General features: G+C 50.0%; 1 protein-coding gene across 2 annotated transcripts in view; it reads right to left on the bottom strand.

The window, feature by feature from the left end:
• RNF38 (ring finger protein 38) overlaps positions 1–16,784 on the bottom strand; it is a 759,966-nt gene that overhangs the window by 162,311 nt on the left and 580,871 nt on the right. For both annotated transcript variants that reach the window (XM_086961661.1, XM_086961662.1), the window contains one exon: positions 15,245–15,406. In XM_086961661.1, coding sequence (XP_086817787.1) covers positions 15,245–15,406 — 162 coding nt within the window. The remainder of the gene's footprint in view (positions 1–15,244; positions 15,407–16,784) is intronic.

Below are 16,784 nucleotides of genomic sequence, written 5' to 3'. Positions count from 1 at the left end.
TCACTTAGGTTGCCACACACCGTTTTTCCCAAGAAAACATATGATTTTACGAGTTCCAGTTTTTGTCCACCTACAGACCAAACAAAATTCCCATACTTCAGCTTTTTAATTCCGTGCATGCACATTATTTTACTTTTAGATAAATTTATCTTTAAATAGTGGGCCTCTGCATATTCGTGTAGCACCTGCAGACAACTATTTAATCCCCTCGGCGTCAAATCCAGTATTAATATGTCGTCAGCCTAAAGTAAACAAGCAATCGGTTTTCCCCCCAGTAATGGGGCAATGCCCTCACTTTGAGACAAAGCATGGGGAAGGTCAGAGAAATATAGAGAGAATAGTAGAGGGGCCAATAAACATCCTTGTTTTAGGCCATTTACAGTGGGGATAGTTTGGGAGAGACCTTGTTCCCCTCCCATTAAGACTCTACACCAAGTATCTGTATGGAGAGCACAGACTAACTCCAAGAGGATGGCCAGCATACCCAGGTCCAATAGTTTTCCCCACAGCAAAAGACGATCTACTTTATCAAATGCTGTGGAGAAGTCTATAAACGCTGTGTATACTCTTCCTCCTCTAACTTTGACATATTTTTCTTTTATTACCTGTAGTGCCGTTCGGTTATCGATAGTTCCATGCGTTGTACTAAACCCGGTCTGTTCAAAAGGTAAGATTTTACCCGCGTCCACCCAGTCATTAATTAGGAACAAGAGGCATTTAGCAAAAACTTTACCCACTGCGTCTAAAAGTGCAATTTGACGGTACTTTTTTGGGACATCTCGGACTCCCTTTTAGAAAAGGGGGACTAATATATTCCCCTTCCAAGAAGGGTGGACAATTTTATTTGCATAACAATAATTAAACACCGGATAGAGGATTTTACTCCTCTTGGTACTGTTTTGTTTCAAAACTGTAATAGGTACCTCATCCGGGCCCATTGCCCAGGAGGATCGCATCCCCTTGATCGCCAATTCAATATCTTTTTCAGAAGGCGAACCATACGATGAGGGGACTTCCTTTAATCCAATACTGTCAGTCGAGGTTGCATTGCTTGCATAGAAGTCCTGAATATAGCTAACACATTTAATCTTGTCAATGGCAACTGGGAGTGGTCTTGATCTAGCTCCGCAGCCCTCCCCGATGTCTGACCAATATGTTCTTACTTGGCCTTTCAACACTGCTTCTTTCAGTTTAATCCAGATGTTGTCCTCCCTCTCTTTTCTTAGCTTAATCTTTGCACTAGTCCTCCTCCTCTTTAAAAGTAATATTCTATGATATCTATCAAAGGAGTAGTTCAGGTACTATTCTCTAACAGGCTCGATACACCTGTTTGATTGTCTATGTTTATGAAAAATCAAAAAATAAAGTACTTAAAAAAAAAAGTACTGTTCTCTAATTAATTTGTTTATTTCAAGGTTAAACGGCTGTAGCGATCTGGGGACTACTTTAGTACTTCTTCTTAGATTCAACTTTTTTACCGTATCTATCGCCTTAAACATAAAAGCATTAAAACTGGCAATTTCTGATCTATTCCAGTTCGACAAATTCTCCAGTGACCTCCAAGATACTATCTAGGCCCAAAATGGCCTTGGTATCCCAATGACATCTCCCCGATTTCTTTACAAAACTGACAGAATCACCATTTAATGCCCATCGATTGCTCAAGAGTAAATTTAGATTTACAGAGAGAGTTAATACTTTGTGGTCAATGTAGAGAGAATTGGAGACCTTAAGATCATTCAATAAGAAGAAGGAGGTACTTCCCACAACCACATAGTCTAGAATAGATTCTCTGCTATTAGACTTACAAGTAAAGTTTGCCGGTGTATCTGAAGGCAGTCTTCCATTAGCTATAATGCCATCAACTTTCTTTAGTTCATCAAGGAGAATTTTCCAGCTCTTATATGTCCTAATATTTTGTGGGAAAAGTGCTTGTGGGATCTGTAGAGATTCTTCTTTTTCCTTATTACACAATATGCCCAAGGTAGAATTTGAGATTTTACAATTCAGATCCTTTACCAATATTATATGAGGAGAGAGTTCTACTTCATTGACTTGTTTAATGGATGAAAAAACCGTCTTCAAGAGTACATTCTGACAGGCGTCTGGTGGAATATAAGCATTTATCAACGTCAAAGGTTTACATTTAACATTATTGTAAGGGTTATACAATGTTATTGCCAAAAAAAGATTACTAGGATCTTTGTAGTAGTCATAATTGCATTTTATCTTATTTGAGAGCAGGCATGCCACCCTTCCCTTTGCATGTCCTCTCCTGGATGGAATTGATTTACAATCTAAAATAAAATAATCCTTACATAATAATTCCTCTGTATACCAGGTCTATTGAAGACAAATCATATTTGCATCCAGTGCACATAAGTATTGTAACTTCTCCCTACTATTCTTTATTCCTGCAGCATTCCATGATATTATTTTTAATTAATTGCTAGCAGGATGGCAATTGTGGAAGTTTATTAACGGATCTGCTTGATAGAACACCAGGTACCCAGTTCCATTTTGCACTCTCTACTTTGGAGTTCCATTGGAAAGACAGTGGGATGGAGTTTTAACATTTCACTTGTCTGCCATTTTTTGTATTACATATTTTTAATTCTTCTGTTTCATACGGGCGATCTCTAATACATGAATCTATATGTGTTAACAGAGACTTATCAAGGGCTCTATTTCGGGGTTTCTCAGAGAATGGAATAACATCTAACCCCCTACTTTGTAGGCCTTCTGACCATTGTAATATAAGGTTTGCAATAATTTTGGAATTAAACCTTACCCTCGATTTATAGCCAACTTCAGTTTTTAAGATGGAGACTAAGCTTATATCACTACTTTGAATATGTTTCAAACTTTCAATCTCCAGAAGACATTTAAGAAGGAAAGTCCTATTTAATATTAAATCCTTATCAAACAGAGGTGTGAAATCTAAATGGAGTGTGTCTGTACTTTCCCTGATGCATTCAACATCGGTTATTTTTACCATGTCAGAGATTGGGACAGCCAAGGGATTAAGTACTTAAGGAAATAGGCTAGTAGTCCTCGGCTGCCGCGCTAGTATAAGTGATGGAGACCCCTCAATTGCGATATTATCAAGAACTGTTTAGGGGAATGCAATATTTGAGGGGGAGCTTCATAGGCCATCATTGGCCCTATTGCTAGATCTTTAATCTCCAGATTCACTAGACCAGCTTTATTTTTCTGGTTCATATCTTGTGATGCATTTTGAGGCATCTCAGGGGAAGTTTCCTTACTAACTGAGACCTCAATGGTTTTCTTTAAAGCAAATCCTCCTTTGCTTCCTTTCTGAGAATCTTTGTATTGATTTCATCTTTTTCCCTTTATTATTTCCATTTTTCCCCTTTCTCTCATTTTTTTCCAAGTGTAACGCTCCTAAGACGTCTTCTATCTCGTCACTAAACTGGGTTTTAAAATTGTGAAAATCTCCTTATCTATCCTTTTTGCTGAGTCCACCAAGTCTTTTACTTCTTGAGCTGAATCATAATTAACCTGTATAGCTTTTGATAAGGGTTCAAGGGTCTTCTCAGGTACCGCCACTTTATTAATTTGTTTAACAGTTTGTGAATTGCCATTGTGATTAGTATGGGGTAGGTAGCTATTAGCATTCTCAAATATATTCTCCCAAACCTCTTCTACCTTTGCTTCCGCTTCCACTTGTTTAGAGTCAGTTTTTGAGCTAACCTCCGTCTCCTGATTACTTTTTAACAATACCTTTAATATATGAGATACAGTTTCCAACACACAGTCTGAAACTCCTACGAATTTTTCAAGTAGCATTAAAGCACAAGTTACTACTTGTGTAACGATATATCTGTAAGAGACATTAGTTAGTGATAGATTCCTTACCTTAGAATATCCCCAGGCGTCAGACTGGATCCGGAAATTTTTTGCGTAGCAATACCCCTGCGCGCTGGTAGGCGTCGTCTGCGGCTCCGCGTCCGTCGTCGGCGTCGTGAGCGCCGGGATGACGTCATCGGAGTATATAGACGGCGCCCATGCGCGCTGACGTCAGTTCTGATAACACAGCTTTTCCGCGCCAGATACGCAGAGCCATGATAGAACTAACACTGGTGCCATTGAAACTAGGGCCCTGAAAGGGGATGACCTTAACCCTAAATATCGGTTCGCAGAACGGGGAGGATGGGAGGGCGGTAAGGAATCTATCACTAACTAATGTCTCTTACAGATATATCGTTACACAAGTAGTAACTTGTGCATCTGAAAGAGACACGTTAGTGATAGATTCCTTACCTTAGAATAGATACCCCAGCAATACCAACCCCGGTGGTGGGTCTGCGAACCAATATCACACCAGAAAGTCCTGGAGGACGGAACGGCCAAAGAAGCCATCCCTCCGGACTTGACTGTCCAGGCAGTAGTGTCTTGCGAACGTGTGCAGCGAGGCCCACGTGGCTGCCTGACAGATGTCCTGCAGGGGGACACCGCGGCCCAGGGCAGTTGTCGTTGCCGTGGCCCGAGTGGAGTGAGCCCGCAATCCAGCCGGGGGCTCCTTCCTCGCCATGGAGTAGCATGCTTGGATGCACAAGATGATCCACCTGGAGATGGTCCTCTTGTGTACAGCCTTTCCCTTCTTCGCGCCCACGTAACCAACGAAGAGTTGGTCATCCACCCGGAATTGGCGAGTGCGGTCCAGGTAGTAGGAGAGCGCACGTTTTGGATCCAGACGGTGGAGCCTCTCTTCCTCTTTCGAGGGATGCGGAGGCGGAAAGAAGGTGGGCAAGGTGATGGACTGCCCGATGTGGAAGGCCGTGACAACCTTGGGCAGAAAGGAAGGTCGTGTACGCAACACCACCTTATCAGGATGAACAGACAGGAAAGGCGGAGAAGAAGAAAGAGCCTGGAGCTCACTCACCCTCCTGGCAGAGGTGATGGCAACCAGGAAGGCCGTCTTCAGCGTAAGGAGGCGAAGAGGACAGTCATGAAGTGGCTCAAAGGGAGCACACATCAGATAGGTGAGAACAAGGTTCAAGTCCCACTGGGGCATCACGAAGGGAACAGGAGGGAACATGTGTGTGATGCCCTTCAGAAATCTACTCACTATAGGGGACTTGAACAAAGAAGGCTGATCTGGTAGCCTCAAGAAGGCTGAAAGAGCAGAGAGGTACCCTTTAAGAGTGCCCAGAGCAGAGCCCTGCTGGGCAAGGGAGAGAAGAAAGAGCAGCACTTCCGAAAGGGGTGCAGAGAGGGGATCCACAGCCTTTGCTGCGCACCATGCCACAAATCTATTCCACCGGCAGGCGTATACCGACTTAGTGGAGGGACGCCTGGCTGCCAGAATGATGTCACAGACTTCGGGAGGCAAGTCAAATGGCCTCAACTGCCGCCGCTCAATCTCCAAGCTTGTAGGTGGAGACTGGACAGGTTCGGGTGCAGGACCGTCCCCTGCTGCTGCGACAGAAGGTCCTCCCGAAGAGGCAGACGAATCGGGGGATCGACTGACATGCTGAGTAGCTCGGGATACCAGTATCTTCGAGCCCAGTCCGGAGCCACAAGGATAACTTGGGCCCGGTCGCGCTTGATCTTCTTCAGCACTCTGGGCAGAAGTGGTATAGGCGGAAAGGCGTACAACAGGCCGCAGCTCCACTCGCGACGAAAAGCGTCTCCGAGCGAGTGCCGCCTTGGAAACTCCAACGCGCAGAACTGCTGACATTGCGCGTTCTCTTCTGTGGCGAATAGATCTAACCAAGGCTCTCCCCACTGTCGAAAGAGACCTTGCGCCACGTCCGAGTTCAGACGCCATTCGTGATCCATCATGCACCGGCGGCTGAGTTCGTCCGCCCTGGCATTCAGAGAACCTGCCAGGTGTTGAACCACCAGAGTCACGCCCTGATGTTCCAGCCACTGCCAGAGGCGCAGAGCCTCCTGGCAAAGGGTCCACGACCCCACACCGCCCTGTTTGTTGCAGTACCACATGGCGGTGGTGTTGTCGGTGAACACTTGCACCACGCTCCCCCTGACAGAGGGGAGGAATGCCTTCAGTGCAAGACGAATCGCCCGCAGCTCCAGAAGGTTGATGTGGAGCCGGGACTCCGCCGGAGACCAGAGGCCTCTGATCTCCGCCTCTCCCATGTGGCCTCCCCAGCCCTGGAGGGACGCGTCCGTCACAACCACGTGCTCCGGCTGGGGTAGAGAGAGGGGTCTGCCACTGACCCAGTCGCGGTCCGTGAGCCACCACTGCAGTTGTCTCGCAGTGCCCTCCGAGATCAGGACATGATCGGACAGGTTGCCCTGATGCTGGGCCCACTGAAACTTCAGGTCCCACTGCAGAGCCCGCATCCGCCACCTGGCGTGACGCACCAGAAGGATGCAGGAGGCCATCAGTCCCAGAAGCCGCAGCGTCAACCTGACCGAGACCCGGGATAACGGCCCGAAGATAGGAATCAGAGCCTGAATATCCCGAACCCGCTGCTCGGGTGGGTAAACCCGAAACTGCGCCGAGTCGAGAACCGCTCCGATGAAAAGGAGCTTCTGAGAGGGACACAGGTGTGACTTCGGCACATTGATGGAGAACCCCAGCAAGTGCAGGAGGTCGGCCGTAGTCTGGAGGTGGCTGACGACAGTCTGGGGCGAGCCCGCCTTCAACAACCAGTCGTCGAGGTAGGGGAAGACTGACACCCCTTGCCTGCGCAGATGGGCTGCGACCACCGCCATCACCTTCGTGAACACCCGTGGGGCGCTGGTAAGGCCGAAGGGGAGCACGGTAAACTGAAAGTGCTCGTGGCCTACCGTGAACCGCAGGTAACGCCGGTGGGCCGGCAGGACGGGGATGTGGAAATAGGCGTCCTGCAAGTCCAACGCTACCATCCAGTCTCCTGGGTCCAGGGCAGCCAGGACCTGAGCCAAAGTGAGCATCTTGAACTTCTCCGTACGGAGGAAGCCGTTGACGTTCCGCAGATCCAAGATAGGGCGTAGGCCCCCTTTGCCCTTCTTGGGTACCAGAAAGTAGTGGGAGTAACAGCCACGTCCTACTTCTGGCCCAGGAACGCGCTCGATGGCCCTCTTGGCCAAGAGGGCCGAAACTTCCTCTTGCAGAAGTCGCAAGTGATCCCCCGACACACGGTGGCATTGAGGTGGCATGGATGGAGGGGAAGACTCGAAGGGGAGGGAGAAACCCCTTCGGACAATTTGCAGCACCCACCTGTCCGAAGTGACTGTATGCCAGTGGGAGAGGTGATGGCGAACCCTGCCTCCCACAGGCGTCACATGGGCCTGAAAACTCGGACTAGGAAGGTTTTGAGGCGGGGGCTGCTGAGGGAGGTGTGGACTGGCCTCGCCGCTGGCCCCGACCACCGCCACGGCGGTTCCCACGGCCGCCACCGCGTTGCTGAACATTCTGCGGCGCGTGGCTGACGGTCCGCGGTGGGGCGCCCCTTCCGTGGCCACGAAAGGAGCGAAAGGCACCCGATTGCTGGCGTGGGGCCGCAAGACCCAAGGACTTGGCCGTGGCCCTGGAGTCCTTAAAACGTTCCAGCGCATGGTCTGCCTTGTCGCCGAAGAGGCGACGGCCATCAAACGGCATGTCCAGGAGAGTGGCCTGGACATCGGCCGAGAAATTGGCGGACCTCAACCAGGCGTGGCGTCGAACCGCCACCGTCGTTGCCATCGCCCTGCCCAGTGAGTCCGTGGTATCCAGCCCACACCGGATGGAAAAGCGTGCTGCATCTCGGCCATCCGCAAGGGTTTGGCTGAGTTTAGCCCTGACCTCCTCAGAGCATTGTGGCAGCACCTCCGCAACCGTGTCCCACAGAGTGTGGGTGTAGCGGCCCAAGAGACAGTCGGTGTTCACTGACCGGAGCCCTAGGCTCACAGACGAGAAGACCTTCTTCCCGAACTGCTCAAATCTCTTGGATTCCCTGTCGGGCGGGGCCGACGGGAATGCGGACTGGGAGTTGGAGGCCTGGATGACCAGGCTCTCGGGGGTGGGGTGGGTGGACAAAAAGCAAGGGTCGCCCGGTGCCGGGCGGTAGCGTCTGGCCACGTTCCTATCCACAGGGGGACCTGTGGCGGGCTTGGACCAAGTGCCCAGCAGAACGTCACACAAGGCCTCATTGAACGGCAGAAGGGGCTCCGCGGAGCCGGACTGCTGTTTGAGTACCTCAGTGAGGAGATTAGTCCTCACGGCCGCGACGGGGAGCTCAAGGTGTAGGGCCTTAGCTGCCTTCGTCAACACTACACTGTAAGCAGAACCCGCCTCCGAAGCCACAGTCGGGGGCGACGTAAATCCAGTGTCTGGCGATGTGTCAATACCACTGGCCTCCCCAAGCTCATATGTCCAGTCCTGATGAGACTGGCAATCACGTGCCAGAGGGTCCTCGGACCCCTCCCCCTGCTCCTCGTCACCCAGCTCCTGGAGACCAGGATCAACAGCCAGGGCCTCCTCGTGGAGATAGAATTCTCCGACGGCCGACGGAATCGGCGCCCAGCGGCGCCCCTCCGACGCCTGAGGCGGACCGTAGGAAGCATTGGGGTCGGCAACCACTACGGCTGCCGGGGACGACACCTGAAGGGACGGCGCCGGTGAGGTCGTAAGGTTGACCGGCGAGGTCCCGGATCCGGAGCCGGATCCAGCGAGGTCGCGCGGCGCCGGGACCGAAGTCGCCAGCGGCGCCGGGGCCGAAGCACCCGACGTCGTCGGGGCCGAAGCGCCCGACCCGGAAGGACCTCCAGACGGAGCCGATCGGCCCGAAGGCGCCACGGGAACCGACTGAGGAGGGAGGGCCCTCATGGCCATGAGGTACCTCTCGACCTCCTCCTGCGACGCGCCGTGCCCAGGGACCCGAAGGTGTGGGGCAGGCGGTGACGCTTGCGACTCCCGCGGAGCCGCGTGGGCGGTGTCGCCCGAATCCCCGGTCGCATCGAGCGAGCGACGGGGCGGGTCGGAGGACCGATGGTGTCGCTCCGACCTCTCATGCCTCTTACCTGAGGACTTGGATCCAGACGATCGGTGACCACTCCCGGAGCGTCGATGACTCCGACCTCGCGACCTGTCCCTCGACCTCCCGTGGGACCTGGAGCGGCGCGGGGCCGACTGCCTCAGCTCGAGACGCTTGCGGGACCGCTCCCGCCTAGCCTTCGACGTCAGGGCCCGGCAGTCGTCACAGGTTCGATCGTCGTGGTCGAGGCCTAAGCACTTCAGGCACCGGCGATAGGGGTCCGTGACCGACATGAGTCGGCCGCACTTCGAGCAAGGCTTGAACCCGGGCATCCCTGGCACCGATAGTCGAGAATCGACTAAGTAGAGGATCAAAAAGATCAAAAAAGTTTTCAGTCAAAAAGTGACTGGGGGTAGAGCTTCTTCCGGATCTGCGCTAGCTGGCGCGGAAAAAAGAAGAACTGACGTCAGCGCGCATGGGCGCCGTCTATATACTCCGATGACGTCATCCCGGCGCTCACGACGCCGACGACGGACGCGGAGCCGCAGACGACGCCTACCAGCGCGCAGGGGTATTGCTACGCAAAAAATTTCCGGATCCAGTCTGACGCCTGGGGATATTCTAAGGTAAGGAATCTATCACTAACGTGTCTCTTTCAGATATAGACAATAATAGATATTCTAAGGATCATAGTGAATCCGAGACTAAAATATCCTTCCTAATAATTTGACTGGGATGGGTATCGTTAATATTTAAATCAGGAATCATAGAGGGGTGTGAATTCAGAAGGGAATAATTTTATTTATTAGATGGAGTACTGCTAAATAGTTTTAGTCCTACAGGGACTGTTATTGCTGGATTATTTGCTAGTTCTATAATATTGCTAGTATCACAGGAAATATACCTCCTGTCGAGTTCTAAATCTAGATCCGGGAGAGTAAGATCTTTGCTTTGAACGTCCTCTACTGGGCAGGGAACAAGGGGGTCTTCTATGGTTCCATGAGGTGCGTGTGGAATTGTGTGTATAATCACATCAGCTGTTTTGAGAGCAGGTCCGAAGGATACCTGGGGGATTGGAGAGCTGTTTAAAGCCTCAGGACCCCGAACTGGGTGCCTCTGGGATTCTTGAATTTCTCGGGATTCTCCCCCTCCACATTTACTACCAGTAGCATGTGATTCTACAGCCTCTATCATATCAGGGACATTAACAACAGTATATGCCGCTTCAACCATTACAACATCATTTCTGTTCCCACTCACATTTTCTCCTCCGTTTCCAGTAATTTCAGTATTTAATACAACTTGGGGATTGTTTTCCTTTCCCCTTTCCCATAGACTAAATAGCTGACTTTTTTTTTACGACAACATGCCGGTGACATCCTTATTTTGTAAGGGATTTTATTTCGTTTTTGCACCTACCCACCAGTAATCGCCCAGACCTTAGTTGTTTTGCTGTCATAATATTTAAGTGTTGTCCAAAGGGTGTGCTGAAGACAAGGAGCAGGACAAATATAATACATGAAACAAGAAATCAGGGAATAAGGAAATAAGACGTTACACCACAAGTAACCCGAATAAAATGACTATAGATGAAAATGTAAGTATAAATACAGACCAGGTAATACAAATAAAAAAAAATATATATGGGAATCTACAAATAAAAAATACATATACGAACAAAGATAACATTCCAGAGTCATTAATTACCGGATTATACAGTTCAGGGGTTTTGGAGGGACAGGGACAAAGGGACAGATGGGCAAAAAGGGCAGAAAAGGCACTGCAAAGGCACTTCAAAGGACACTAAGGTGATCTGTATATGTAAATGTAAAATGTAAATTTAAATGTAGTACACTTGTAAAGCGCACAGCTGCCCCCGCAACGGGGCGTCCCAGCGCTGTATAACGCTGTGGAACCCTTCATGGATCTCCCTGTGAGATGCCCCTCCTGGGCACCCCCAAGGTGAAGCCAGGCCTCCCAGTGTTGTTGGGGCCGTTGTGGTGATTAAGCAAGCTATTGCCCAGAGTTGCAGCGTGGGACCCATGATTAGAGTAGGCGCTGAGGCGAGAATTATTGAGTCCGCAGACTTTGAGCCCAAGACCCTGCCGCGTCGGGAATTGAACCCTGGTCCCGGGCCGGATCTCTGCTTCAGAGTCTGCTGCTTCTAACCAGTGAGCCACACTCCTCCACAATGTATATAAGCAAAGACAAAACAATATTTTCTTTTCCTTTTCAATAAGTTTTTAAACAGTGTTCAAACAGTGATATGCCGACGCAAGATGTAGCCCAGAACTGAGCCTGACCAGCTTCTCCAAGATTTCCAAAATTTTGGCCAGCGATGATACAGCCAATAATATGGCCCCTGCGGCACAGTAACTGTCTCTCCCCCAACTATTTCGCCACAGAAGTGATGGTAATGCACGGGGGAGTATGGATTTACCCTCTGCTCCTCTTACACAGGGAGGCACAGGAAGGCAGTATACCCCCCTCCCCTCCAGAACCCCTGCCTGGTCTCGAGGTTACCGGGCTAACACAGAAGGGTGAGGGCGAGGGGATGCAAACCATTATAACGGGCTACCTGGAAACGGCTCTCCTGGAGCTCTCTATAACTCTCTGTAGCTCTCTAAAGCTCCTTGGGTACAACCGGGGAGAGCCTAATTCTCAATCTCAGCCCGGTCAGTGTCAGTCACCGTTCCTGCAGCCGTTCTGCTCTGCTCAGTAGCTCTGCTGCGTGCGGCTTAGCTCAGGGCTCAGGATCCAAATTAGAGTTCACTTTAGCCTTCGCTCTGTGCCGCTCAGCTCCCCGCACTGTTCCTGTCACACTCACCAGCCACGAGTCACGGCCGCGGTATACTCCACCGCCACCACAGTCACAGCCTATCCCCCACCTGACCACTCATGAAAGCGGGGGCGAAACAAGGCCAAGCTGGGGCAAGTTGGGATAATACCGGCCGATGGCGGCGCAGGAGTGGGACCCGGAGGAGGAACCGCAGACCTCGAAGCGTTCTCTCTCGTCCGCGGTCTGCGAGAAAACACATACTGCACCACACAATGTGAGACCTACTGCATTGCAAATGCTTGTTTAAATAAGCAAATAAGTCTGACTACATGTTAATGTTTGATCAAAACTCTTATGTATTATACAAAGCAAATAACCGTTAAGTATTCACTTGTACTTGCGCCACAATCGTGTGACCTCCTCTGATGCGTCTGTAAAAGTGACCCTGAAAGTGATGAATTTTGACCCTTTGTTTACATTTTTACACTTATTGCTTAGAAGGTTTTCCCTTTTGCCAACGTGGTACCATGCCATAAGACACATTCACCCAGAGCTACTCCGTGTAGTTTTCACACTGCACAGGGATTCAAAATCCCATGAACACAGCAGCATCTGATGAAACTCCAAATTGGCTTACAGTGTTGCACATGACATGGATGCACTTGGCAGGCAGCTATTGAGATACAGTGCCTGTTCTGTAGAAGGGATGGACCAGCACCGGAAAAAAAGAGCTGCTGCCACTATTCTGTTAATATTTGGGTTGCATTTATGAAGGTGTGGGATTTTGATTCTTTCCAGATTAGGCTCCGTCAGAGGAACTGCACCATTTTGCTGTCCGGAGCTGGAACTTTTCCAGAGCAGAAGGTGCACGTGACATAGAAGTTAGAAAGAAAGGCACGCAGTGGCTTTTGTCATCGCCCTGGAAACAAGCTGTATTTCACAATTTCGGGGGAAACCCGGCAACTTTCTAAATAACAGCTAGAGGAGGAATACACGTAAAAGCGTCAGATACATTTATAAAGTTGAAGAAACACTGCAGGGGGCTGAAAGTGAACTTCATAAGCGGCGCAGATTGATGCCAGACAAGGTATGTGGAGAACCCGTAATTGCTGCCTCCTTTGCCCCAGTCAACTTATGTGCATGAAGGTATCAATTCACCTTCCACAGAACCACGCTGAACCTTTCCTGTCCATGACTGCATTACAAACACCCCTTTGCAGACTCATCCAATAGATGCACAAGAAACCTTTCGTATTTCATGAACGGCTCTTACTGCATGCAAATGCTCTAATATGGTCCCCATCCATATGCTAGGGCCAATTGCAACAAGCAATGGGGGTCACCCATGTCCATCTCTGTTATTTTATATTGATGGTACAGGTTTTGGCTTGGTACTATTTTATCATAGAATTTATTTATTTATTTTATGGAGTTTGTAAAGCGCGCAGCTACCCCCGAAGGGGTGTCCCGGCGCTGAAATCCAGGGGTTACTGAGTGGAGACGGGAAGAGAAAAAGGACGGTGCAAGGAAGTTAGAGTCCGGAGAAGAGCCAGGTTTTGAGCTTGGCTCGGAAGACGGTTTCAGAGGGGCAGAACCTCAGCTCAAGAGGAAGGGAGTTCCAAAGTCTGGCAGCAATGACACCGAAACCTCTGCCACCGGTTCTGGAAAGTCTGAAGCGGGGCGAGATGAGGAGGCGGAGGTCATTGGATCTCAAGGATCTGGTGGAGCAGGATATCGAGACCCGATTTTTCAGGTAAGTAGGACCAAAGTTGTTGACGGCTCGATAGGTAAGGGTGAGGACCTTAAACTGGATGCGGCTGGCCACAGGGAGCCAGTGGAGTTGCCTTCGATATGCAGAAACAGATTGACGGTAAGGGATGTTACCGATCAGCCTGGCCGCAGCATTCTGGACAATCTGCAGCCTGCCGATCAGGTACTGCGGAGCTCCTGCATAGAGGCTATTCGCATAGTCCAGGTGGGACGTGATAAGGGCCTGGGTGACTGTGCGGCGGGATTCCGTGGGAAGGTACGGGAGGATCTTTTTTATCATCCGTAATTTCATGAAGCAGGCAGAGGTAACCTTATTAATCTGGGTTTTACATGACAAGGAGTCATCAAATTGGAAACCCAGATTCCGCGCCGAGCGAACCGGGGTTGGGGCGGGATTAAGAGCTGTCGGCCACCACCAAAGCGAGGGAATAGAGGTTTTCTGATTGAAAAACAGAACCTCCGTTTTATCTGCATTCAGTCTCAAATGGTTCGTAGTCATCCAGCTGCTGATGTTATTCAGACATTGGCGAAAGTTGAGGAATGCGGAGTCCGAGTGGTCCCGAAAGGAAAACACCAACTGAGTGTCGTCGGCGTAGGATACCACCCTGACTCCGTAGGACTCCACGACGTCAGCCAGGGGGGCCAGATAGACATTGAAAAATAGCGGGCTGAGGGCGGAGCCCTGTGGCACCCCACAAGACAGAGGTTTTTTCTGTGATTTGTAGGGGCGCAGTAGTACTTTCTGACTTCTAGATGAGAGAAAGGACTCTATCCAGCCGAGAGCAGTGCCACCGATGCCTATCTGCCTGAGACGGTCCAGGAGGATGGGGTGAGAGACCGTGTCGAAAGCTGCGGACAGGTCGAGGAGAACCAGCATGGCCTCCTCGCCCCTGTCCACGCACTCCCGAATGGTCTCCGACACCTCCAGCAGGGCCGTCTCGGTGCTAAACCCTGCTCGGAAACCGGATTGGGATCCGTGAAGCAGAGAGTGGCTTTCCAGGTAATCAGTAAGTTGGAGCTGAACTGCTTTTTCCAGGACTTTGGCAGGTTTAGGAAGGAGGGAGATGGGACGGTAGTTGGAAAAGATCGAGGGGTCCGCGTCTGCTTTTTTCAAAATAGGGATCACCAGTGCCTCCTTCCAGGTGGTGGGGAAGAAGCCATGGTGAAGGGAGGCATTCCAGACGGAGAGGAAAGGGCAGGCCAGTGAGGGTGCCAGTTCTCCCATGATTTTGGCGGGAACAGGATCGGAGGGGGCGCCAGATTTGCAGGCGATGAGCAATCTAATGGCCTCGTCCGTGCTAAGTTTGTTAAATGCAAGGAGAGATGGAGACTCAGGGGGATTGAAAACAGGAGGTGAAGTGATTGTCTCAGTGGGGAAGGAGACACATAGTTTATTTATTTTTTCTAGAAAAAAATCTGAGAGTCCCTCACAAAGGGCCTGACTAGCGGTATTCTGGGGGGCTCTAGCCGGAGGGTTAATAAAGTCTTTAACAACGTTAAAGAGCGTTTTTGAAGAGTTTTTTGCTCTGTTAATTTGGGTGGCAAAGTGGTCTTTCATCGCGCCTTTTTTCAGTTTAAGAAATTGTTTGAGGGCCATTCTGTAGAGTTGTTTGGCATCAGAGTCGTAGTGGAGCCTCCATTTGCGTTCCAGAGCACATGGCAAATGAATTCAGTAGTTCCTAAGACCAGTTCTACTTTACTCCGCTACAGCCAGCTATTTACTTCATGCACTGTAACCTTAAGATTGATAGAAAATGTGAATACTTACAACACCAAATGACACGTCCTGGTGCAACGGATCATGTGCGAGGAACTGAAGAGGGGCTGTTGGAGGCAAAGGTGTAGGATGCGCCGATGGGGGATAGGAAAAGCTTCCAACAGGAAGGTGTTCTCCCAACATCTCCACTTCATTTTCTATCCTCTGCAGGGGCTACAGTACGAAACAAAACACCATATAACATATTGGCTGCACTGGATGTAAACATTTTTACTTCAAATATAAGCCAGTGAAAAAAACGAAAAACATTTCACCTGACTGATCTACATTTTCATCTAGTGACATTCAGACTATGCTGATAAACATTAAGCAGCTCACTGTTCAAAAACCTTTTTACAGATGTCAACAAAACAACTTGAGCGCAGGACTCTTCTTTGGTTTACATGCAGTCTTTCCTTCTTAACCACTTCCGTGCTTCGAACGTCCAACGGTCGTCGCGTGCACTACCTCGCTGGTGCTGCGCACGACCGTTGGACGCCCGAATCCCGTTAGCGCGATCGAACGTCCGCACTGGGGCGGAATGTTCGACGCGCTAAACGGGTTAAAAGGAGTTTTGTGTCGTAATTATTTTTTGGAGTTCAAAGATAGGCAATTTCATGGGTTCCGATGACCGAACAAATCCGGCCTGTTTAGAAAAATAATTCTACTGAGATGAAAAAACCTTATAATGAAGCAGTGAGAAAGTGCCATCTTCCTTGCCTTGGTATGCCCCCACTTTTTTCTGAACTGCTGATGTGCTTTGACTGAGTGTGCCCTGGGTACCTGCCAACCAGGTACCCAGGACCTGTGTTCCCGCCCTAAAAACTAAAGCTGAAACAAAATACCCAATTGGCATCTCTGGCCACCTGTCAGCCCCTAGTAAATGGTACCCTAGGTACCCAGGGCATGGTGACCAGAGAAGACCCCTGAGGGCTGCAGCACGGATTGTCCCACCCTCAGGGGCACTGTATCCTGGCACCCACACACTGCCTTTGCAGGCTGAGTGCCTAAGTACAGAACTAAAATGAGAGTCGACATGGCACACATCCCTGTGTGCCATGTCCACAGAACCCACTGCCCTGACATACCTCAGTCACCCCTCTAGCTGGGAGCCCTATGCCAGAGGTGAGGGCATAGGTGCATGAGCTCTGTGCCCCTACAGTACCCAGGGCCATTCCTGGGCACTGTAAGTGCAGTGATGCCATTTAAGAGTATATGGTGCTGGGAAGTTGTCATTACGAACTCCACAGCACCATAATGGCTACACTGAAGACTAACAAGTTTAGTACCAAACTTCTCAGCACATTAAAGCCGCACTGATGCCAGTGTGGGATTTAATGTAACATGCACAATAGGGCATCTTAGAGATGCCCTCCAAAACCCGAACCTGCAATCCACGTCTGGGCTGAGTGGCTGCAAAGGCTGCCACACAGCAGACATGTTGCTGGACCCCTGGGCGGAGAGCCCCTCGCTCTCCTGGGTCTGCAAAAAAGCACATCCTGGTACAAGATGGGGTGGGGGGAGTTGGGTGGGATGGTGGGAAAATGTTCAG

This window comes from Lissotriton vulgaris, chromosome 3_1 (assembly GCF_964263255.1).
Source record: "Lissotriton vulgaris chromosome 3_1, aLisVul1.2, whole genome shotgun sequence".
NCBI lineage: Eukaryota > Metazoa > Chordata > Amphibia > Caudata > Salamandridae > Lissotriton > Lissotriton vulgaris.
The sequence above is the reverse complement of the archived record's forward strand: the minus strand, read 5'-3'. Positions and strand labels throughout refer to the sequence as shown.